Here is a 26,579-nt window from a genome sequence, read left to right on the forward strand (position 1 = left end):
ATACTTCATCCTGCTCTGAAAACAAACAGTAAGTGATAACTCATTTATTTAAATGTGAACATTTTATTTGTCAATCATTTTTATTTTGCCAACGGTAAAATTATATATTTAACAAATGTACCCATGATTTTCAAACTTTATGGATAGTTATTGAGACAATGATCTTGAATTAATTCTACTCTCACTATGTCAAGTTGAAACAAATGAATTTTTTACATCTCATTCTAAAATGGATAATAGAAATAGTTCCTGTGTTTATGATTTTGAAACAAGTATACTAGAACTATATTGAATAGAAAACAATGTAAAATATGACAATTTGTATATATTGTATATTATTCCATGTTAGTGATTTTTACTATGAACATACTGTATACTGTTGTATATTAACACAGGAATTGTTAAAATAAGGATGAGTGTCTCCATTGAGCTACAAAATGTTTGATTTTCCCGGTTGAAACTATGTTTTCCTTTCAATGTGCATTGATTTGGACATCATAATTGGTTGAAGGTTAATTTCTGCCATTACTTAAGAACTTACCAGGACTTTCCCTGGTGGCTCAGTGGTTAAAAATCTGCCTGCCAATGCAAGGGACACGGGTTTGAGCCCTGGTCTGGGAAGATCCCACATGCCGGGGAGCAACTAAGCCCATGGGCCACAGCTACTGAGCCTGAGCTCTAGAGCCCACGAGCCACAACTACTGAGTCTGTGTGCTACAACTATGGAAACGCCTAGAGCCTGTGCTCCACAACAAGAGAAGCCACCGCAATGAGAAGTCCGCGCACCGCAATGAAGAGTAGACCCCGCTCGAGGCCACTAGAGAAAGCCCGCACGCAGCAACGAAGACCCAACACAGCCAAAATAAATAAATATAAATAAATAAATAAAAGAACTTACCATTGGCATAGGTTAATTAACTCTTATAGGCCTCAATTCCTTCATCGGTAAAACACCACCATACCTGCGAAGGTAAGAGAGTGAAATTAGACATTGTATTTTGCCCTACACTGTCAATAAATGTTCATTCCTCTCCCTTTGATAATCACACTATTGAGAAGAAAGGCAATACATGGAAGAGGTACCAACTGTCCACTATTTACAGATCAATCAGGCCTGAGAAGTACTGCAGATAAATAGTTTAGAATTTTCTTTTCCTCCAAGAATTTGGGGGTAGCAACTGCATAGGAAGACAGTTAATCTAGGCAGTATTGCTTTAATTTACAAAGTGAGTAATTTTTATATGATGAACGGTGGGGAAGAGAATATGAATGCTTCCTAAACTTCATGTTCTTTTTGCTTCATCTAAAGGACCAAGGATTTTGTGACACATTGAGAAAGCACAATGTGGGCAACCCAATGCTGAGTGTCTTTTAAAAAGTTAATGAAGATATTAAGTAACCTTTGTACCCAATCATGGATTCAGCAAATTCGAACAGGCTAGATTTTCAATATATTAGTTCTATTTGTATTTTTTTCTATACTTGGAAATTTGAAAATATAGACAAGTGTAAGGAATAAAATAAACATAACTTCTAATGCCTCCATTGGAGAAATTACTACTACTAAAGTATTTGTACATTTCTGTGTAATCACAACCCTGAAATCTTGATTAGAGTTGTGTATAAATAAAAGGACAAGAAGTCTACTTTTCATAGACAAGAGGAAAAAAACTAAGAAATGGTATACACTGAAAATAAACTTTGCCCTAAAATTGAAATGAATAATCAATGCAAGATCATAATTAACTGTGGCGAAATCTGTTTTCTTCCATATTTTCTTTCTGATGGGCTTAGGAGCAATAGAAGTGGGCAGAAAGAAGTGGTATGTCCCTCACCTTTATAGGTATAATTCAAGTGCAACAGTCAAGTTCCTCAGCTTATTTTTTATTGTCCCTATCAGAGACAAGGTTGGTTCTATTATGATTCTACTGGCACCATATGACAGTCCTCTCTTGTTACATTACTTGTAAATTTGGGAATCACGGCTCCTTTGAGATAACCAAGATCATTACATTAGTTCTTCCCTCCTAGTTAGAGGTCCATGTACTACATGTTTCAATGTAGACCTTTGTTCTCTTTGACTTACTTCCTAGCAATGGCTTCACTCCCAGTTGTGCTGTTTCTGGCTGCTGTGCTGCTACCATCTTTCCCCACCGAAGCAAAGGTAAGGTTAAAGTGGAAAAATCTTTCCAGACCTATCCAGGCAGCTCTGTGGGATGGCAAGGCACTTTGAGAGCGGAAGTAATGAGAGTGTCTAGTACATCACAGAGTACTCCTTGGTAGCTCAGAGCACTTAGCGTAATTATCTAGATGAAAGTTCAAGGACGAGCAGTCCAGTACAGCAGCTATCTGTCACACACGGCTATTAAAGACTTGAAATGTGGCTTTTCCAAAACAAGATGTGCTGTAGGTATAAATTACACACCAGATTTCAAAGATTTAGTACAAAAAAAGAAAAATATTGCATTATTTTTATATGGAGTACATGATATTTTGGAAAATTAATGCATTAGGTCCTTAGGGCTGTTGTAGGAAATTAACATAAGTTTGGTGGCTTAGCCCAACAGAAATTTATTCTCTCACAGTTCTGGAGACCAGAAGTCTGAAATCAAGGTATCAGCAGGGCCATGCTCCCTCTGAAGGATCTAGGAGGGAGTCTGTTCCATGTCCCTTTCCCAGCTTCTGGTGGCTTCCACCAATCCTTGGCTTGTGGCTACATCACTGAAATCTCTGCCTCCATCTTCACATCACCTTCTCCTCTTGTGTCTCTTATAAAGATACGTGCCATTGGATTTATTTTTCATTCAGTATTGGCCCCTGTCCTTAGGAACGTACAAGTAGGCAGGAGAAATGGATGCACAATGAGATCATGGTGATAAAATGTGGTCAGACCTATGTTCACAGTATTTGCAGAGCTTTGAAGGGGACTCAGTATTGGGGGAGCAGAGAATGACTTATTCCAAGGTGTCAGGGGAAGATCAACCAAGGACCCTGTCTATTCAGACTTACACTTCAAAATCTTACTCATGCTGGGACTTCCCTGGTGGCACAGTGGTTAAGAATATGCCTGCCAATGCAGGGGACATGGGTTCATCCGGGAAGATCCCACATGCCACAGAGAAACTAAGCCCGCGTGCGACAACTACTGAAGCCTGCACACCTAGAGCCCGAGCTCCGCAACAAGAGAATCCACCACAATGAGAAGCCTGCACACTGCAATGGAGACCCAACACAGCCAAAAACTAAAAATAAATAAATTGATTTTTTAAAAAAATCTTGCTCATGTAACATCAGCCTTTTGTGTAAATTTAGGCTATCAAATTGCTAGACCTTGTGGGAGCAATTCACACACCCTACTCCACCTCCAGGTTTAGGACCCATCCCCCCCAACACACACACACACACACACACACACACACACACAAAGATACACCAAAAATATCAGCAACTGATTTAATACCTTATCAATTATATTTCTGTTTCTAAAAGGGACAAAGTCAGCAATAGTCCATTCACTGGATGGCTTTGCTCCCTCCAAATGGCCTTGGAGATTTTTTTAATGGGGTCTTTTGAGTGACCCTATAAAATCTACCTATAACAGGTAGAATCACCCATAGCCAACATCATTCTCAATGGTGAAAAACTGAAACATTTCCACTAAGATCAGGAACAAGACAGGTTGCCCACTCTCATCACTATTATTCAACATAGTTTTGGAAGTTTTAGCTATAGCAGTCAGAGAAGAAAAAGAAACAAAAGGAATCCAAATCGGAAAAGAGGTAAAACTGTTACTTATTGCTGATGACGTGATACCATGCATAGAGAATCCTAAAGATGCTACCAGAAAACTACTAGAGCTAATCAATGAATTTGGTAAAGTAGCAGGATACAAAATTAATGTACAGAAATCTCCTGCATTCCTATACACTAATGATGAAAAATCTGAAAGAGAAATTAAGGAAACACTCCCATTTGCCATTGAAACAAAAAGAATAAAATATCTAGGAATAAACCTACCTAAGGAGACAAAAGACCTGTATGCAGAAAACTATAAGACACTGATGAAAGAAATGAGAGATGGTACAAACAGATGGAGAGATATACTATGTTCTTGGATTGGAAGAATCAACATTGTGAAAATGACTCTACTACCCAAAGCAATCTACAGATTCAATGCAATCCCTATCAAACTACCAATGGCATTTTTCACAGAACTAGAACAAAAATTGCACAGTTTGTATGGAAACACAAAAGACCCCAAATAGCCAAAGCAATCTTGAGAAAGAAAAACAGAGGTGGAGGAATCAAGCTCCCTGTCTTCAGACTATACTACAAAGCTACAGGAATCAAGACAGTATAGTACTGGCACAAAAACAGAAATATAGATCAATGGAACAGGATAGAAAGCCCAGAGATAAACCCACGCATATATGGTCACCTTATCTTTGATAAAAGAGGCAAGAATATACAATGCAGAAAAGACAGCCTCTTCAATAAGTGGTGCTGGGAAAACTGGACAGCTACATGTAAAAGAAAGAAATTAGAGCACTCCCTAACACCATACACAAAAATAAACTTAAAATGGATTAAAGACCTAAGTGTAACGCCAGACACTATAAAACTCTTAGAGGAAAACATAGTAAGAACACTCTTTGACATAAATCACAGCAAGATCCTTTTTGACCCACCTCCTAGAGAAATGGAAATAAAAACAAAAATAAACAAATGGGACCTAATGAAACTTCAAAGCTTTTGCACAGCAAAGGAAACCATAAACAAGACCAAAAGACAACCCTCAGAATGGGAGAAAATATTTGCAAATGAAGCAACTAACAAAGGATTAGTTTCCAAAATTTACAAGCAGCTCATGCAGCTCAATATCAAAAAAACAAACAACCCAATCCAAAAATGGGCAGAAGACCTAAATAGACATTTCTCCAAAGAAGATATACAGATTGCCAACAAATACATGAAAGGATGCTCAACATCACTAATCATTAGAGAAATGCAAATCAAAACTGCAATGAGATATCACCCCACACCAGTCAGAATGGCCATCATCAAAAAATCTACAAACAATAAATGCTGGAGAGGGTGTAAAGAAAAGGGAATCCTCTTGCACTGTTGTTGGGAATGTAAATTGATACAGCCACTATGGAGAACAGTATGGAGGTTCCTTAAAAAACTAAAAATAGAGCTACCATATGACCCAGCAATCCCATTACTGGGCATATACCCTAAGAAAACTATAATTCAAATAGAGTCATGTACCACAATGTTCACTGCAGCTCTATTTACAATAGCCAGGACATGGAAGGAACCTAAGTGTCCATTAACAGATGAATGGATAAAGAAGATGTGGCACATATATACAATGGAATATTACTCAGCCATAAAAAAAAACGAAATTGAGCTATTTGTAATGAGGTGGATGGACCTAGAGTCTGTCATACAGAGTGAAGTCAGAAAGAGAAAAACAAATACCGTATGCTAACACATATATATATGGAATCTAAAAAAAATGGTTCTGAAGAACCTAGGGGCAGGACAGGAATAAAGACACAGACATAGAGAATGGACTTGAGGACACAGGGAGGGAGAATGGTAAGCTGGGATGAAGTGAGAGAGTGGCATGGACATATATACACTACCAAATGTAAAACAGTTAGCTAGTGAGAAGCAGCCCCACAGCACAGGGAGATCAGCTCTGTGCTTTGTGACCACCTAGAGGGGTGGGATAGGGAGGGTGGGAGGGAGATGCAAGAGGGAGGGGATATGGGGATATACGTATATGTATAGCTGATTCACTTTGTTATAAAGCAGACACTAACACACCATTGTAAAGCAATTATACTCCAATAAAGAAGTTAAAAAAATAAAACAGGTAGAATCATTTTACTAGAATACTGAATGCACTTCAACTGAACCTCAACATTCTTTCTCTAAATACATTCTAAATATATTCTTTCTCTAAAAACAGATACCGTGTCAGGTCAAAGTTCCCCTTAAAGTCTAGGATGAGTCTTGAGGTCCGCTCTTACCCCACTGCTGCAGCCTGATTGAACGTGGATGAATCTGTCTTCATGTTCTTATTGTATACCTTTGTACACAATATTATAAAATATAAAACATTATCACTTGTATGTCTAGAAAAATCACACTGAGAGTTCCCTTGAAACTAGAAATCGGCATTTGCGGCCTCAGAGGAGTTTTTAATTTGTCATGCCGTGAATTCCATTCCCATTCTCAAAACTTCAAACTACTTTTTTCCTATTTGTCATCGCCTTGGTTCAGTTCATTGACAGTGCTTAACAACTCATAGTGGCTTGAACTGAACACTTTGTAAAGTCATCTCAGAGCCCCTGAATTAACTTATTCACTCTTAAATGCAATTTTCAAAAGTGTTTAAACAAAAAACCCTAATTTTATTTCCCTGTAGGATCCATCCTTTACTGCGCTGTTAACCACTCAAACAGAAGTCCAAAGAGAGATTGTAAATAAACACAATGAACTAAGGAAATCAGTCTCTCCACCTGCCAGCAACATGCTAAAGATGGTAAGAAGCAAGAATATAAATAAAGTGGTGTGAGCCAGCAGTGGTAAGAGCAGGCAGCTAACTGGCATCTCTTAAGACTCTTGTGGCTTATAAAGTTCTGTCTCTATTTTTCTACTTCATTTAGCTCTGTCATGGGCAGGGCAGAAATGAATTTTCCTTTATAATGGTTAAATAACTTGTCAAGATTACAGGGCTCTTAAGTTGGGAAGGCAGAATTTAGAAGCCAGATCTTCAGACATCAAATGTGAAGGTGTTACATTTTTGGTTCACTATCTTCCCTAGTCGAAAATAAGAAATCTCCTATCCTTCAGGATCAATGCCATTTAGGGTAAATAACAGCCCATTTCCCAGGGAATAGTCCATAAAAGCTAGACATCTCCCATGTGGACACAGTGGGCTACAAATGGAATAGGCAATAAACTAGGTCAGCTTATTACTAATGAAATGTAGTCAGACTATCTCACATGTTAATTAGTATTTAGAGCAGCAACATTATTAAAAATCTTAGGTGTGGCTGCTATGCTATCATAGTCAGATAATATTGTATTAGGTATTTCTCTCGTTAGACATACCTGTGGACTTGTCTTTGTGTGGAAGCTGGCACTGGGACAGATAAAGACCCACGCACACACATACACACAAACAAAAAGGTACTTTAATACCAATGACAATTAGATAATACATCTACAGAAGTTTTAAAGTAATGCAAATCAGCCTGCCAATCAGATTTTGAAGCATATACTTCATTGGAGTTGAATCTTTGCGTATTTTGTTTTTCTTGTGACATTTAGGAATGCAGCAGAGAAGCAACAGCAAATGCCCAGAAGTGGGCAAACAAGTGCACTTTAGAACACAGTAATCCAGATGGCCAGAAGACCAGTATGTAAAAGAGTCAATGTTTGTTGAATAAATGAGCAAATAAAATATTAGACAAATAAAATAGGATAGACCATTCTGGGGCATTATATTCAGAAGACTTTTTGAATAAATGTTGCTTATATGGTTGTACTTTTAAAATTAAAGTATCTGTATAGAGAGAGATACGATAAGTACTATTTCATGCTTGTTGATTATTTACATTATGCAAATTATTTCTTAAGCAGCATCTCATTTGTTCCTCTTGATCAGCTCATGGTGAACAGGTCATGCATAATCATTTTCCCGATTTTAAAGATTAAAAAGTAAGGATGTGGAAGGAATGAATTATGCAAGAACACAACTGGTAGGAGTATCATATACTGGAAAGTTAACCAGGCTTCCTGATTTCTCACCCTTTGCCCTTTTTGTGATACTGTGTAGCTGTATGGTGTTTTGAAATCAGATTATTTTGCATTCACAAAATGTGTTAAAATATGTTGAACTGTTCCTGAATTTTACTCTAAAAATATTTAAGCTATTTTTAATCAGGATGAATATTTTGGGTGTGTTGATTCATTTTTTAAAGTTTTGATAACAAATTTTCAAGTATTTTGTATAGACTGTGTACCTATAATGCATAGAATAATATATTAGACTCGAAAAAACTTGAAGACGTATCTTACCAAGGATCATAAAAGCCATGAGAGAAAAAAAACTTGTATTCACAAACCTTACATAAAATGTTTTACATTATCAAGCATGATATACACATAGGTACACCCAATTTAAAGGTAGTGAATAACTTACCTGTCATTTCAGTAGAATTGTTCTTGTTTATATTGTTGATGCAAACATTATGATGAAATTACAACAGGAGGCGACTGTGTTCAGTAGAACATTGGAACAAATGGTCTTAAAGATCCAAGTCTACTGTTAGTTTCTAAGTTTCTGTCTTTCCTTATTAAAGGAGATATCCAAAAACATTTTATACTTTCTTTAAGCAGCACGTAAACATTATATTTCAAGTCACCAAAACGTAAATATTAAGAGAGGGCTGAAAAGGGTAACGTTTCTGGACCTCAAGGCACTTCTTTCTTCTTTAAATTAATTTTACTGTGGTAAGAACACCTTTTTTATTTTTTGGTTTTTAAAAAATTTTATGCTGCTAAGAACACTTAACATGAAATCTACCCTCTCAAGAAATGTTTAAGTGTACGATACAATATTGTTGATTGTAGGTGCCATGCTGTCCATCAGATATCTAGAAATTATCTTGCTTACCAGAAAGTTTATGCCCATTGATTAGTAACTCCCCATTCCTCCTTCCCCCCAGCCCAGCAACCACCATTCCACTCTTTGATTCTACGAATTTGACTATTTGAGATACTTCATACTGATAGAATCAGGCACTCGTTTTCTGTGACTAGCTTATTTCACTTAGCAAAATATCCTCAAGGTTCATTCATGTTGCTGCATGTTGCAGAATTTCCCTCTTTTCTAAGGATGGATGATATTCCATTGTGTGTATATACCACATTTTGTTTATCCATTCATCTGCTGATGGACATTTAGGTCATTTCCACATCTTGGCTATCATGAATAGTGCTGCAGTGAACATGAGAATGTAAATATCTCTTCAAGATCTTGACTTCAATTCTTTTGGATAAATACTCAGAAGTGGAATTGCTGGATCATTTGGTAGCTCTACTTTTAATTTTTTGAGGAACCTCCCTACTGTTGCCTATAACAGCTACACCAGGTTTTATTCTCACCAACAGCGTACAAGAATTCCAGTTTCTCTTGCTGTCTTTTGTTTTTTGAGAACAGACATCCTGACAGGTGTAAGGTGATATCTCCTTGTGGTTTTGATCTGCCTTTTTCTGATGATTAGTGACACTGAGCACCTTTTCATATACCTGTTGGTCATTTGTACATCTTTTTTGGAGAAATGCTGTTCAAGTCCGTTTTGCTCAAGGAAGATTCTTAAGTCGTTTCCTCAGGCAGCCCCCAGAAGAGATGGATCTCTGACAGTCCATCCAATTCTTTCCCTCCCCAGGGAGAGGCTAAGAGCTGGAGTATGTTGTTTGTTCACTCTGTGCTGAACCAGGAAGGGAGGCTATGGCAACTGCCAGCCCAAATATGTGTCTCTGTTCTCACTAGCCACAGGCAGCGAGCTTATGCTAGGTCTTGACAGCATTCCAAAACAGGCAAGTCAGGAGCCAGTCCTTCAGGCAGCCTCTGGAAAATGTGTCGCATCAGATGACCAAACCAGCTTCTTCCCTCCCCAGGGAGAAGCAGGCAGCTGTGGTTTTTGTCGGCTTGCTCTGTGCTGAGCTGGGGAGAAGGGCTATGGCATCTACCAATCCAAACTGCCATCTCAGTTGTCCCCCAGTTGTCCCCCAGGAAACAAGATTGCGCTCCAGGACTGGCAAGAAAGATGCCAGTTCTTTGGGTAGCCCCAGAGAAACTGGACCACTGGACACATTGATCAACTCTGCCTCCCAGGGAAGAAAGGAAAACAATGAAAGGATTTTTCATTTGCTTGCTCTGTGCTGAGCCAGAGGGAGGAGTTACGGTGTCTAGCAGCCCAAACACCATCTCCACTCACCACCTCCAAGACTAGCAAGACAGAAGCCAGCCCTCTGGGGTGTCCCCTTGGAAACGTTGGGTTGCTGGACACATGAGCCAACTCTTTCCCTCCCCTGGGAGAAGCTGGGAGTTAGAGGGTCTCTTCCTGATTGTATAGCACGGTGCTGAGGGTAGGGATTCTCGCAAGAGGGTTTTCCAATCTCCCTAGAGGCTTCAGTGAGTCTGGTTTCATACCCCTCAGGGTCAGGAGGCCTTTAGTTTTGCTTTTGGATTTCTGACAAGGGCAATTTGTTCGTGAATTGTTGCTGAATCAGTGTGTGTATTGGGGAAAGGAGAGTCCAGGGCTTCCTACCTCACCATTCTGCTGATGTCACCCTCTGCAAGGTCCTTCCTGCCTAACTCTCTGAGGAGACATTATGACTCCTCAGAGAGTTATAATATAACTGTAAGTTATAATATACAGTTATAATATAACTGTAAGTTATATATAACTCTCCTCAGAGAGTTATAACTGTAAGTTATATAACATTAAATAACTATAATGTCACATTGTGACATTATGACTCATGGATTAAGGGAAGAGCTACAAGTTTTGAACACCTTCCTGATGTCAGTTGACTCTTGATTGGGACTCTCAAAGACTGCCCGTAAACCTTTTTTTTTTCAAAGTTTATGCAAATTCATAATCATAAATATTTATTCTGGCTCCTATATGTGAAAAATCTCTGCTGAGGGTGGGTAAGAGGAGAGAAAAAATAAAATTTGGTTGTTGCCTTTCGTAAGCTAACAATACAAAGCTGAGAGCACACACATTATACCTGTAAAGAATTTAGCATGAAAAAGAATGCATCTTTGACAATCCACAGGGAGAAGGATTTTGTTTGGTTTGGTTTGGTTTTGATTTTTATTGAAATATAGTTAATTTACAATGTTGTGATAGCTTCAGGTGTACAGCAAGGTGATTCAAATATACATATATATATATTTTTTTACATTCACTTCCATTATAGGTTATTACAAGATATTGAGTATAGTTCCCTGTGCTATACAGTAGGTCCTTGTTAGAATAAATTCTTCTCAACCTATTCAAAGTTTGCATATTGTGGCCAGCCCAGTGGGCTAGGTAGATCTGTCTTCTATTCAGCTTTACAGTTGATAAGGAATGGAAGCATCTTTTACATGTATTAACAGTTAGCAAATACAGGCACTGAGTTTGAAGGGCAACATCCTTGTGTTCATGTAGTTGACTTCTCTTGCCATGGCATGCTTTTTTGTTTTCTTCATGAATGATCTGTTCACACTTAGGTACAAAATGTGGTGAGAATCTCTACATGTCAAGTGACCCTACTGCCTGGTCAGATGCAATCCAAAGCTGGTTTGAAGAACACCACAATTTTGTCTATGGTGCAGGACCAAAGAGCTTCAGTGCAATTGTTGGACATTATACCCAGGTAACCAGAACAAATGAAAAACTTCTGCCACAAATGCTCTAACAGAGAAAGCTTCTCCAAATGATGACCAACACCAATGTTCAATCTGGGGGAAGGGCTTGAGTATAATAGAGTCCTGGCATTTGGCTGGTATTTCATCTAGAACTGTCATTTTTTTTTTCCATGAGCTGCAAAATTCTTGGCAGGGAAGTACACTCTGTACTTTTCCAACATTATAAATGGATACATGAAATTTAATATTTTTAAAGTTTGTGACTTTGTTTCAGTAATTTAAATATTTCCATAAGGTGTATGGCTACAAACTATAAGTCACTTTTTTTTCTTTCTTATTAAATATTTGGCTGCATTGGGTCTTTGTTGGTGCACGCAGGCTTTCTCTAGTTGTCGTGAGCGGGGGCTACTCTTCACTGCAGTGTGCGGGCTTCTCATTGCAGTGGATTCTCTTGTTGTGGAGCATGGGCTCTAGGCACGCGGGCTTCAGTAGTTGCAGCATGTGGGCTCAGTAGTCGTGGCACGTGGGCTTAGTTGCCCCGAGGCATGTGGGATCTTCCGGGACCAGGGATGGAACCCGTGTCCCCTGCATTGGCAGATGGATTCTTAACCACTGCACCACCAAGGAAGTGCCAAGAATCACTTTTTTGTTTTACATTTGCTATTCTTTGTTTTCCCAATATTTTCCCCTCTTCCTTAATGTACTCTTACATATTTCCTTATGCATTTGTAGCTTGTTTGGTACTCATCTTTCCGTGTTGGATGTGGAATTGCCTACTGTCCCAATCAGGAGAGTCTAAAATACTATGTTTGCCAGTACTTTCCTGCATAAGTATATACTTTAAAGTTTAATACCAATAATTCCATCGGCAATTTAATATTTTAAAATAATCTTACATTTACCCAATCAAAATAAAAAAGCATATTTTAATAAAGAGAAGGGATAAACCTTTGGAAATACTGCTTAAGGTAAGATACATTCAACTTATCAGAGAAGAGACCAAGTTCTCATTTCCAAGAGTAAAATCTGAAACTCTCTTTCCTCAATTATGAAGTCATGTCTTTTCTCTCAATTGCCTTTCCCCAGGGCTCAAGGTTATTCTCTGGGCACGTGTAATATGCATTTCTCTAGACTTGATGTCATCAGTTCTCACTAATTTCACACCCTAGGTGCGTGGAAGCTTGATGGTTAAGCAAGAGGCAGTAGTGGAGTGGAAAATAAGGGATAGTAAATTGTGATTTCAGCCCTTTCTGCTGAAATGTTCCTATTCTTACTTATCTTGAAAACCATATACGTTATTATCATTAGAAATGATTCATTCTTCTGGGTCTCAAAGGTTTTTCAAGAGATCTTTAATATATGTTAGAGTCCAGAAAAAGGAAACATCTTAAGCTTTTGTTTCTCAGAAGTTTTCACCAAGAACTCCATAACGAACAATTCCTTACAGTCTTTATTTGTAACAGGAAACATGCTCTTTCATTAAGCAAAACGTTTTAAGTCCTCCACAACAAATCCTATGGATAAACTAAAGACCTAACCTCAACATATCTGCTAGTCTTAATTTCTTTTAAAATTTGAAGTTCTTTACCACTACAGGCAGGGAGGCCCCAAACCAAGCCTCACATAGGATTTATTTGGTACTATAGATGACCCAGGGATATGGGTCTCCAGTTTGAGAAATATGACCTCCAAAGTCATTTTCCTGAAAACAGCTATTAGAGTTTAGTAGAAAGAATAGATAGGTCATTTGGGGAAGGACAACACGGGCCTAGGAAGACCCTGAGCTCACCTCCTCCCATGCACACACTGAATCTACACCTACATATAAAGAAATTGCCCCCGAAGCTGATTTAACAGCTTCTGCAGATAGAAGGACCACATAGAAATTAGTAGGAAAGATGGAGACACTGTATCCATGGGAACCCCACCCCCATTTTAGTGATCTGCAGTAGGAGGGATATAGCTGAGGGGCTTGAGAACAGACTCACCTGCCCTGGGACACAGCAAAAAAAACCCCAGCAATTTAAAAAGCATTCAGACTATACAGAAGGAAAATCCATCTACTAACCTGAGAGCTTCTTCCAAATGAACAGGGAACTGCTGGAGCCCTCCCCAGAGTCGAAGGCACCAGCGAGCACCATTGTTTGGTCCCCCTGGGACTCCCCCCAGTACACACCTTCCCCAGCTGCAGCCCTAGCCATCCCACCAAGGCAGCCGTAAGCACAGTGCTCCCCAGGGACTTCCTCTAGCCTGGCCCATTCCAGCTCAAGCTGGTCTGCTAAAGCCACCAGTCACAAGCAGTCACAGGGGATGCTCTTACACAAGGCCACTCCTTCAAGACCAAGAGCGGTAGCTGTTTAGCCTAAATCATAGAAAAAAACCCAAAATTTAGCAACTATACTCCAATAAAAAAATTTTTTAATAATAATAAAAACAAAATTCAAACAAAATGAGGAGACAGGAATATGTTCCAAATGAAAGAACAGAATATAACCACAGGAAAAAACTCTAATGAAATGGAGATAAGTAATTTACCTGATAGAGTTCAAAGAAATGGTTATAGGATGCTCACTGAACTAGGGAGAATAATGGAAGAACACAATAAGAATTTCAGCAAAGACTTAAAAAATAAAAGAACCAATCAGAAATGAATATAGGAACTGAAATAAAAAATACACTCAAGAGAATCAATAGCAGATTATATGATACAGAAGAACAGATAAGCGATCTGGAAGATAGAATAGTGAAAAATCACCCAATGAGAACAGCAAAAAGAAGAAAGAATTTTTTTTTAAATGAGGAGAGTTTAAGGTACCTCTGGGACAACAGCAAGCTACCAACAGCTAGGGGTCCCAGAAAGATAAGAGAGAGAAAGGAACAGAAAACATTAAAAAAAAATAATGCCTGAAATCTTCCCTAACCTGAAAAAGGAAACAGACATCCAGGTACAGGAAGCTAAGAGAGTCCCAAACAAGATGAACCTAGAGTTATACCAAGACATAATTAAAATGGCAAAAGTTAAAAAGGAAATTTTTAAGGCAACAAGAGAAAAACAACTAATCACACAAAAGAGAAACCCCATAAGACTATCAGCTGGTTTCCAGGAGAAACTTTAAAGGCTGGAAGGGAGTGGTAGGATATATTTAAAGTTCTGAAAAAACAAAAACAAAAACAGCTTACAACCTGGAATATTCTGTTCAGCAAGGTCATCATTCAGAATTGAAGGATAGATAAAGAGTTTCCCAGACAAGCAAAACTAAAAAAGTTCATCATCACTAAACTGGCCTTACAAGAAATGTTAAAGGGTCTTCTTTAAGCAGAAAAGCAAAGGCCACAACTAGAAACAGAAAACACATATAAAAGAATAAATCTCACTGGTAAAGGCAAATATATAGTAATGGCAGTGGATCATCAACCACTTAAAAAGCTAGTATGAAGTTTAAAAGACAAAAGTGCTACTATCAGTTGTAACTGCAACAAGTAGTGAAGGACTACACAAGGTAAAAAAATGTAAAATATGACATAAAAATCATAAAACAGATGGGGGTAGTAAAAATTTAGTGCTTTTAGAAAGCCTTTGAACTTAAGTGACTATCAGCTTAAAACAGCTATAGATACAGACTGATATATATGAACCTCATGTTAAGTACAAAATAAAAACCTACAATGGATACACAAAAAATAATGAAAAAGAAGTCCAAAGCTAACACTAAAGGAATCCATCAAACCACAAGAGATGTACAGATGGTAACTGGAATTACTGTGGTGATTTCATAATGTATAAAAATATCAAACCACTATGTTGTACACGTGAAACTAATAGAATATTGTGTGTCAAGTATAACTTAATAAAAAAATTGATAGATCCTTGGAGAATGCATCCAAACTCACTGCCTGGCTGTGAGAGGGGAGGCATCGGGAACCAGGCATCTGGAGTGAGAGCTGAAGTGAATAATGAGGAAAGCGGGAGTGACAGCACCTCCAGAACACTTTTGTGTCTACGTCACAATCTTTCCAAGGGCTACCACAGGGACAGCCAGGTTCTGTGCAGGAAGACAGATTCAAATACATCACTTTGGGCCCTTGGCTCCCTTGACACTACTGAGATTCCCATGTATTTTCCGATGAATTAGATAAATTTAACAGCCAATAGGATAAGCATCATCGATGAGTTACAAGTTAGTCACTGTAATTGACTACACCCAGGCTATTGGCGTTTATCAAAACTTTTTAATCTCACGTTCCTTTTTCGGTAAACATAAAAATCACGCACTACCTCTGGAAACTCATAAACCTTCCCCAGCTCTTCCTGACCCACAAATACACACACCACAAACTACTTAAATAGCACAATGCCATCTCGAAATTAAAAATATATATATTGGAGCTTTACTGTCCCTAGTTCATATTAGAGGAATTAGGGTATTTATCCTCTTTCAAATATAAAATTATATTGCAACATTGAGTATTCTTTTTCGTACTGCAACCTCCTGCCCCCAGGATCTTTCCCCATCTCTCAAAGTGATATATTTATCCCTAGCCAGCTCTCTGTGGGGCACAGCCTTACCAATCTGACCAAGTCTACTGGGAGATGAAAAGTGTATTGCTGCAAAGAAGTTATCTGGATGCTTTAGACTAGTTATGCCAATGTAGCTACCCAGCCTGAAGAAGTAGAGTCAAGGAGATGGGTCGATGTGTGTGAAGTATTTCCTTAATTTGGATGTTACGTAAATTACATGTTGGGAATTGTAATTTTTCAGATTTGTTTTGTAGTTTTTTTTTTGGTTTTTTTTTTGGCCTGGTGGTGTGGCTTGTGGGATCTTAGTTCCCCGACCTAAGGGGTCGAACCTGGGACCACAGCAGTGAAAGCCCAGAATCCTAGCCATTGGACCGCCAGGGAATTTCCCTCAGATTTGTTAACAGAACTAAAAACGTTACATATATACTTATATACATTTAGTGATTGATGTTGCCCTTGGCAACTAAACAGTAAAGTGAAAAATATTTGACAGTGTGTATTTTACATTACAGTGGTAATGATGTGAGTAAAAAGAGTACCCCTTACCAACAAGGAACACCTTGTGCCAGTTGCCCTGATAACTGTGACAGTAGACTATGCAGTAAGTTTGAAGTGATTAACTTGCTATTATAATCAAGAATTGATGTTTAATTTTCTTTTTATGGATAAAGAAATCTCCCAAAGTAACCAATTTAAATAACATCTTTATGCCAAGACAAAACGATTACCCAACAGAGTGTGTTTAAGTAAACATTTTACACATTTCAATAACCTACATATTCTCTGTAATGAAAAGAATACAGGCATACCTCAGAGACGTTGTTACACATCACTGAAAGAAAGAAAATATGGCTATTAAGCGAGTCACACAAATTTTTGGTTTCCCAGTGCACATAAAAGGTATGTTTACACTATACTGTAGTCTATGAAGTGTGCAATAGTATTATGTCTAAAAAAAAAAAAATGTACATTAAATTAAAAATAATGCTTTTGGAGAAATTGCACCAATAGGCTTGCTCAATGTAGGGTCGCCACAAACCTTCAATTGTAAAAAACACAATACCTGCAAAGGACCGTAAAGTGAAATGCAACACAATGAGGTATGCCTATATTACCATATGTAAGATAATGAAACATCTAGCATCCATTTGTTTCTGTGACGTCGCAGAGCTCATTAATAACTATACATTCATGCTTCTGATAATTTCATCAACGTTAGTATCATTACACCAAAGGTAGTATTTTGAAAGCATAAAAATGTATAAATCTAAGGATGTGAGACCACATTGTGTCTCAGTCTATACAGGCAAACTGAATGTTTCTTTTGTGCAAATGAGTTCCTCATGCTGATTACTGCATTTTTTTTCTAAAGTATAATTGGAAGCGTGGTGATTAACATAATAAATGATCACTTGCCCTATAATTTACTCATGGTTTTGTGCACATTTTTAATGACAAAGTCCAACCTGTATATGATATGGGTTCATAGAATCCATATTGTTGCAAAAGGAGGGAATAAAATGTCATATGTGTCATTTCTAAAGTTGTCATGATCTGAAGTAAAAATAGCTGTTGGTTTTTTATAGTTGGGATACTTTTATTAAAATTATTATGGGGCTTCCCTGGTGGCGCAGTGGTTGAGAATCCGCCTGCCGATGCGGGGGACACGGGTTTGTGCCCCCGTCTGGGAGGATCTCACATGCCGCGGAGCGGCTGGGCCCGTGAGCCATGGCCACTGAGCCTGCGCGTCCGGAGCCTGTGCTCCGCAACGGGAGAGGCCACAACAGTGAGAGGTTCGCGTACCGCAAAAAAAAAAAAAATTATTATGAACAATAGAGTTAACTCATTCCCTGAGATTTTTACCTTTCAAATGCATTCACCTTTAGTCAGCATTCTTTCTTACTGAATTATAGAGCTATAATTCAGAATACTGATGATGTCAAAACTATAAATTAACTAAAGGAAAAAAATCAGCTAAAAAAACATGGAATAGGCTTCCGGGAAGATGGCGGAAGAGTAAGACGCGGAGATCACCTTCCTCCCCACAGATACACCAGAAATACATCTACACGTGGAACAACTCCCACAGAACACCTACTGAACGCTGGCAGAAGACCTCAGACTTCCCAAAAGGAAAGAAACCCCCCACGTATCTGGGGAGGGCAAAATAAAAGAGAATAAACAGAGACAAAAGGATAGGGATGGGACCTGCACCAGTGGGAGGGAGCTGTGAAGGAGGAAAGATTTCCACACACTAGGAAGCCCCTTCGCGGGCGGAGACTGCGGGTGGCGCAGGGGGAAAGCTTCGGAGCAGCGGAGAAGAGCACAGCAACAGGGGTGCGGAGGGCAAAGCAGAGAGATTCCTGCACAGAGGATCAGGGCCGACCGGCACTCACCAGCCCGAGAGGCTTGTCTGCTCACCCGCCAGGGCGGGCGGGGCTTGGAGTTGAGGCTCAGGCTTCAGTCGGAGCACCGGGAGAGGACTGGGGTTGGCGGCGTGAACACAGCCTGCAGGGGGTAAATGCACCACGGCTAGCCGGGAGGGAGTCCGGGGAAAAGTCTGGACCTGCCGAAGAGGCAAGAGACTTTTTCTTTCCTCTTTGTTTTCTGGTGCGCGAGGAGAGGCGATTAAGAGCGCTGCTTAAAGGAGCTCCAGACGGGCGCGAGCCGCGGCTAAAAGAGCGGAACCCAGAGATGGGCATGAGACGCTAAGGCTGCTGCTGCCGCCACCACCAAGAAGCCTGTGTGTGAGCACAGGTTACTATCCACACTCCCCTTCCGGGGAGCGTGTGCAGCCCGCCACAGTCAGGGTCCCGGGATCCAGGGACAACTTCCTCGGGAGAACGCCCGGAGCGCCTCAGGCTGGTGCAACGTCATGCCGGCCTCTGCCGCCGCAAGCCCGCCCCGCACTCCATGCTCCTCCCCCCCACCCCCGCCCGGCCTGAGCCGGCGACCTACATGCAGAGGCGGAGCCCAATCCAAAGCTGAGCCCCGGGAGCTGTGAGAACAAAGAAGAGAAAGGGAAATCTCTCCCAGCTGCTGCAGAAGCAGCGGATTAAAGCTCCACAATCAACTTGATATACCCTGCATCTGTGGAATACCTGAAGAGACAACAAATCATCCCAAATTAAGGAGGTGGACTTTGGGAGCAAGATTTATGATTTTTTCCCCTTTTCCTCTTTTTGTGAGTGTGTATGTGTATGCTTCTGTGTGAGATTATGTCTGTATAGCTTTGCTTCCACCATTTGTCCTAGGGTTCTATCCGTCCGTTGTTTTTTCTTAATAATTATTTTTTATTTTAATAACTTTATTATATTTTATCTTACTTTATTTTATTTTACTTTATCATCTTTCTTTCTTTTTTCCACCCTTCCCTCCTTCCTTCCTCCCTTCTTTCCTCCCTCCCTCCCTCCTTTCTTTCTTTCTTTCTTTCTTTCTACTTACACTAATTCTTTCTTTCTACATTTTCTCCCTTTTATTCTGAGCCGTGTGGATGAAAGGCTCTTGGTGCTGCAGTCAGGAGTCAATGCTGTGCCTCTGAGGTGGGAGAGCCAACTTAAGGGCACTGGTCCACAAGAGACCTCCCAGCTCCACATAATATCAAATGGCGAAAATCTCCCAGAGATCTCCATCTCAACACCAGCACCCAGCTTCACTCAATGACCAGCAAGCTACAGTGCTGGACATCCTATGCCAAACAACTAGCAAGACAGGAACACAGCCCCACCCATTAGCAGAGAGGCTGCCTAAAATCATAATAAGCCCAAACACACCCCAAAACACACCACCAGAAGTGCACCTGCCCATCAGAAAGACAAGATCCAGCCTCATCCACCAGAACACAGGCACTAGTCCCCTCCACCAGGAAGCCTACACCATCCACTGAACCAACCTTAGCCACTGGGGACAGACACCAAAAACAACAGGAACTACGAACCTGCAGCCTGCAAAAAGGAGACCCCAAACACAGTAAGATAAGCAAAATGAGAAGACAGAAAAACACACAGCAGATGAAGGAGCAATATAAAAACCCACCAGACCTAACAAATGAAGAGGAAACAGGGAGTCTACCTGAAAATGAATTCAGAATAATGATAGTAAAGATGATCCAAAATCTTGGATATAGAATGGACAAAATGCAACAAACATTTAACAAGGACCTAGAAGAACTAAAGATGAAACAAACAATGATGAACAACACAATAAATGAAATTAAAAATACTCTAGATGGGATCAATAGCAGAATAACTGAGGCAGAAGAACGGATAAGTGACCTGGAAGATAAAATAGTGGAAATAACTACTGCAGAGCAGAATAAAGAAAAAAGAATGAAAAGAACTGAGGACAGTCCCAGAGACCTCTGGGACAATATTAAACGCACCAACGTTTGAATTATAGGGGTTCCAGAAGAAGAAGAGAAAAAGGGACTGAGAAAATATTTGAAGAGATTATAGTTGAAAACTTCCCTAATATGGGAAAAGAAATAGTTAATCAAGTCCAGGAAGCACAGAGAGTCCCATACAGGATAAATCCAAGGAGAAATATGCCAAGACACATATTAATCAAACTGTCAAAAATTAAATACAAAGAAAACATATTAAGAGCAGCAAGGGAAAAACAACAAATAACACACAAGGGAACCCCCATAAGGTTAACAGCTGATCTTTCAGCAGAAACTCTGCAAGCCAGAAGGGACTGGCAGGACATATTTAAAGTGATGAAGGAGAAAAACCTGCAACCAAGATTACTCTACCCAGCAAGGATTTCATTCAGATTTGATGGAGAAATTAAAATGTTTACAGACAAGCAAAAGCTGAGAGAGTTCAGCACCACCAAATCAGCTTTACAACAACTGCTAAAGGAACTTCTCTAGGCAAGAAACACAAGAGAAGGAAAAGACCTACAATAACGAACCCAAAACAATTAAGAAAATGGGAATAGGAACATACATATCGATAATTACCTTAAATGTAAATGGACTAAATGCTCCCACCAAAAGACACAGATTGGCTGAATGCATACAAAAACAAGACCCATATATTTGTTGTCTACAAGAGACCCACTTCAGACCTAGAGACACATACAGACTGAAAGTAAGGGGATGGAAAAAGATATTTCATGCAAATGGAAACCAAAAGAAAGCTGGAGTAGCAATTCTCATATCAGACAAAATAGACTTTAAAATAAAGACTATTAGAAGAGACAAAGAAGAACACTACGTAATGATCAAGGGATCGATCCAAGAAGAAGATATAACAATTGTAAATATTTATGCACCCAACATAGGAGCACCTCAATACATAAGGGGAAATCGACAGTAACACATTCATAGTAGGGGACTTTAACACCACACTTTCACCAATGGACAGATCATCCAAAATGAAAATAAATAAGGAAACACGAGCTTTAAATGATACATTAAACAAGATGGACTTAATTGATATTTATAGGACATTCCATCCAAAAACAACAGAATACACATTTTTCTCAAGTGCTCATGGAACATTCTCTAGGATAGATCATATCTTGGGTCACAAGTCAAGCCTTGGTAAATTTAAGAAAGTTGAAATTGTTTCAAGTATCTTTTCTGACCACAGCACTGTGAGACTAGATATAAATTACAGGAAAAGATCTGTAAAAAATACAAACACATGGAGGCTAAACAATACACTACTTAATAACAAAGTGATCACAGAAGAAATCAAAGAGGAAATTAAAAAATACCTAGAAACAAATGACAATGGAGACACGACGACCCAAAATCTATGGGATGCAGCAAAAGCAGTTCTAAGAGGGAAGTTTATAGCAATACAATCGTACCTTAAGAAACAGGAAACATCTCAAATAAACAACCTAAACTTGCACATAAAGCAATTAGAGAAAGAAGAACAAAAAAACCCCAAAGTCAGCAGAAGGAAAGAAAACATAAAACTCAGATCAGAAGTAAATGAAAAAGAAATGAAGGAAACAATAGCAAAGATCAATAAAACTAAAAGCTGGTTCTTTGAGAAGATAAACAAAATAGATAAACCATTAGCCAGACTCATCAAGAAAAAAAGGGAGAAGACTCAAATCAATAGCATTAGAAATGAAAAAGGAGAAGTAAAAACTGACACTGCAGAAATACAAAAGATCATGAGAGATTACTACAAGCAACTCTATGCCAATAAAATGGACAACTTGGAAGAAATGGACAAATTCTTAGAAAGGCACAACCTGCCAAGACTGAATCAGGGAGAAATAGAAAACATGAACAGACAAATCACAAGCACTGAAATTGAAACTGTGATTAAAAATCTTCCAACAAACAAATGCCCAGGACCAGATGGCTTCACAGGTGAATTCTATCAAACATTTAGAGAAGAGCTAACACCCATCCTTCTCAAACTCTTCCAAAGTATAGCAGAGGGAGGAACACTCCCAAACTCATTCTACGAGGCCACCATCACCTTGATACCAAAACCAGACAAGGATGTCACAAAGAAAGAAAACTACAGGCCAATATCACTGATGAACATAGATGCAAAAATCCTCAACAAAATACCAGCAAATAGAACCCAGCAGCACATTAAAAGGATCATACACCATGATCAAGTGGGATATATTCCAGGAATGCAAGGATTCTTCAATATACGCAAAACAATTAATGTGATAAACCATATTAACAAATTGAAGGGGAAAAACCATATGATCATCTCAATAGATGCAGAGAAAGCTTTCGACAAAATTCAACACCCATTTATGATAAAAACCCTGCAGAAAGTAGGCATAGAGGGAACTTTCCTCAACATAATAAAGGCCATATATGACAAACCCACAGCCAACATCGTCCTCAATGGTGAAAAACTGAAAGCATTTCCACTAAGATCAGGAACAAGACAAGGTTGCCCACTCTCACCACTCTTATTCAATATAGTTTTGGAAGTTTTAGCCACAGCAATCAGAGAAGAAAAGGAAATAAAAGGAATCCAAATCAGAAAAGAAGAAGTAAAGCTGTCACTGTTTGCAGATGACATGATACTATACATATAGAATCCTAAAGATGCTACCAGAAAACTACTAGAGCTAATCAATGAATTTGGTAAAGTAGCAGGATACAACATTAATGCACAGAAATCTCTGGCATTCCTATACACTAATGATGAAAAATCTGAAAGTGAAATCAAGAAAACATTCCCATTTACCATTGCAACAAAAAGTATAAAATATCTAGGAGTAAACCTATCTAAGGAGACAAAAGACCTGTATGCAGAAAATTATAAGACACTGATAAAAGAAATTAAAGATGATACAAATAGATGGAGAGATATACCATGTTCTTGGATTGGAAGAATCAACATTGTGAAAATGACTCTACTACCCAAAGCTATCTACAGATTCAATGCAATCCCTATCAAACTACCATTGGTATTTTTCACAGAACTAGAACAAAAAATTTCACAATTTGTATGGAAACACAAAAGACCCCGAATAGCCAAAGCAATCTTGAGAACGATAAATGGAGCTGGAGGAATCAGGCTCCCTGACTTCAGAGTATACTACAAAGCTACAGTAATCAAGACAGTATGGTACTGGCACAGAAACAGAAAGATCCATCAGTGGAACAGGATAGAAAGCCCAGAGATAAAACCACATACATATGGTCACCTTATCTTTGATAAAGGAGGCAGGAATGTACAGTGGAGAAAGAGAACCTCTTCAATAAGTGGTGCTGGGAAAACTGGACAGCTACATGTAAAAGTATGAGATTAGATCACTCCCTAACACCATACACAAAAATAAGCTCAAAATGGATTAAAGACCTAAATGTAAGGCCAGAAACTATCAAACTCTTAGAGGAAAACATAGGCAGAACACTCTATGACATAAATCACAGCAAGATCCTTTCTGACCCACATCCCAGAGAAATGGAAATAAAAACAAAAATAAACAAATGGGACCTAATGAAACTTCAAAGCTTTTGCACAGCAAAGGAAACCATAAACAAGACCAAAAGACAACCCTCAGAATGGGAGAAAATATTTGCAAATGAAGCAAATGACAAAGGATTAATCTCCAAAATCTATAAGCAGCTCATGCAGCTCAATAACAAAAAACAAACAACCCAATCCAAAAATGGGGAGAAGACCTAAATGGACATTTCTCCACAGAAGATATATAGACTGCCAACAAACACATGAAAGAATGCTCAACTTCATTAATCATTAGAGAAATGCAAATCAAAACTACAATGAGATATCATCTCATACCAGTCAGAATAGCCATCATCAAAAAATGTAGAAACAATAAATGCTGGAGAGGGTGTGGAGAAAAGGGAACCCTCTTGCACTGTTGGTGGGAATGTAAATTGATACAGTGACTGTGGAGAACAGTATGGAGGTTCCTTAAAAAACTAAAAATAGAACTACCATACAACCCAGCAATCCCACTACTGGGCATATACCCTGAAAAAACCATAATTCAAAAAGAGTCATGTACCAAAATGTTCATTGCAGCTCTATTTACAATAGCCAGGAGATGGAAACAACCTAAGTGTCCATCATCGGATGTATGGATAAAGAAGATGTGGCACATATATACAATGGCATATTACTCAGCCATAAAAAGAAACGAAATTGAGCTATTTGTAATGAGGTGGATAGACCTAGAGTCTGTCATACAGAGTGAAGTAAGTCAGAAAGAGAAAGACAAATACTGTATGCTAACACACATATATATGGAATTTAAGAAAAAAAAAATGTCATGAAGTACCTAGGGGTAAGACAGGAATAAAGACACAGACCTACTAGAGAATGGACTTCAGGATGTGGGGAGGGGGAAGGGTAAGCTGTGACAAAGCGAGAGAGAGGCATGGACATATATACACTACCAAACGTAAGGTAGATAGCTAGTGGGAAGCAGCCGCATAGCACAGGGAGATCAGCTCAGCGCTTTGTGACCGCCTGGAGTGGTAGGAATGGGAGGGTGGGAGGGAGGGAGACATAAGAGGGAAGAGATATGGGAACATATGTATATGTATAACTGATTCACTTTGTTATAAAGCAGAAACTAACACACCATTGTAAAGCAATTATACTTCAATAAAGATGTAAAAAATAAAAGTCAAAATACAAGAGTTCAAAAAGGCAAAAAAAAAAAAAAAACCATGGAATATTTCTACCTCTGCTGAGTGCTATATTAGCTAAGGTGCTTGGAATTTATCCTATTAGCAATAAGCACTCAATTGAAAGGTTTTCAGCAAAAGAGTGACAAGGTCAGAATCATGTTTGATAAAGAGCTTTCTAGCAATGGTAAGTAGAAACTATTGGATGGAAGTCAGCAAGAAAACTATTGAAAAACATGGATTAAAAAGAAATTGAATGTCTTGACCTCATTACTGGGAAAATGAATGAAGAACAATGGACAGGGCTGAGAGACAAGAAGTAGAATAGCCAGTGTTTGTTACCAGTGCTGGTTGGTGCTGGTCAGAAGTAGAAAAGAAGGAGTTCAGATTGATTCAGTTCCTGGCCTGAATGACTGAGTAGTCAGGGAACCATTCCCCTGGGATTGTGGGAGGGGAATAGTCACCTTGGATCCATTGTGGGTAACAGGATGAATTTAGTTTGAGATTTGTTGGGTTTGGGGTCCCTGGAGAACATCCAAAAAAGAAACATTAGAAAGCAAGAAGGCATATTATCATTGTTTTACATCTCTATCTTCCCACTGGAATCACTTTCTCCTGAAAGAGAAAGCATTGGTGTCTGAAGCAGTGTGTCCAATAGGATGAAATGATAAGGATGTTCTCTATCATCATGTATCTTACAAGTAGCCACTAGTCACACGTGGTCATTGAACACTGTGGCTGGTAAGATTAAGGAACTAAATTTTTAATTTCGCCTAACTTAAAATAATTTAAGTTTAAATAGCTCTACGTGTGTAGTAGCTCCTCCCATATTAGATTCTGTAGGTATTTTCATTTTACTCTCTTTGCTAAGGGAGAAAAATAGGTCAATTCATTTTACAAACATGTCACCAAGTTCAAAATAAAAAGTGATGGATTAATCAGTGAGCTCAACTAAGGCACCTCGTATGTCCCTCAAGAAGTGAAAGGCCCCTTGTGGTGTAAGTGACACTGACTTGTTTGTCCAATCTTACCCACTCATACACTTTGAATATATGGATAGTTTTGTCGTTACTGAGAAAAATGATAATGAGGTAACTCATCTGTTTTTGTTACAGCCAATTCTTGTGAGTATGAAGATCTCCTTAGTAACTGTGATTCCTTGAAGAAAACAGCTGGCTGTGAACATGAATTGCTCAAGGAAAAGTGCAAGGCTACTTGCCTATGTGAAGGCAAAATTTACTGAAATGCCCAATTTGCACTGTGCAGGACTAAGTGGAGAAAATCTGCATCATTTAGTTGACACATACCAAGAGGGAAATTGTAGGCATGTTAGTTACAAATTTGATTCCAAACAGTAAGGAACCTTTTTCTCCAGGATATTTACAGAGATCTCTTTCATACAACGATTTACAAAAGTAAGCTAGTCTATGACAACAACTTTGGACTGATACAAATTTGTCACCTTACATTTAATTAACTGAATCAAGTTGAGAATTTTGAAAGTAGTACAA

General features: G+C 38.8%; 1 protein-coding gene across 1 annotated transcript; it reads left to right on the forward strand.

The window, feature by feature from the left end:
* On the forward strand, positions 1-26,311 carry CRISP2 (cysteine rich secretory protein 2). The gene is given in 8 exon segments (XM_029243768.1): positions 1-28; positions 2,094-2,164; positions 6,440-6,556; positions 7,348-7,435; positions 11,309-11,454; positions 12,179-12,291; positions 16,478-16,566; positions 26,184-26,311. Coding segments are annotated over 7 exon segments (750 nt in total). The 5' UTR covers positions 1-28; positions 2,094-2,095.
* The last annotated feature ends 268 nt before the right edge of the window (positions 26,312-26,579 follow it).

This window comes from Monodon monoceros, unplaced genomic scaffold (assembly GCF_005190385.1).
Source record: "Monodon monoceros isolate NGI ecotype Baffin Bay Population unplaced genomic scaffold, NGI_Narwhal_1 Super_Scaffold_3, whole genome shotgun sequence".
In the NCBI taxonomy this organism is placed as follows: Eukaryota; Metazoa; Chordata; class Mammalia; order Artiodactyla; family Monodontidae; genus Monodon; species Monodon monoceros.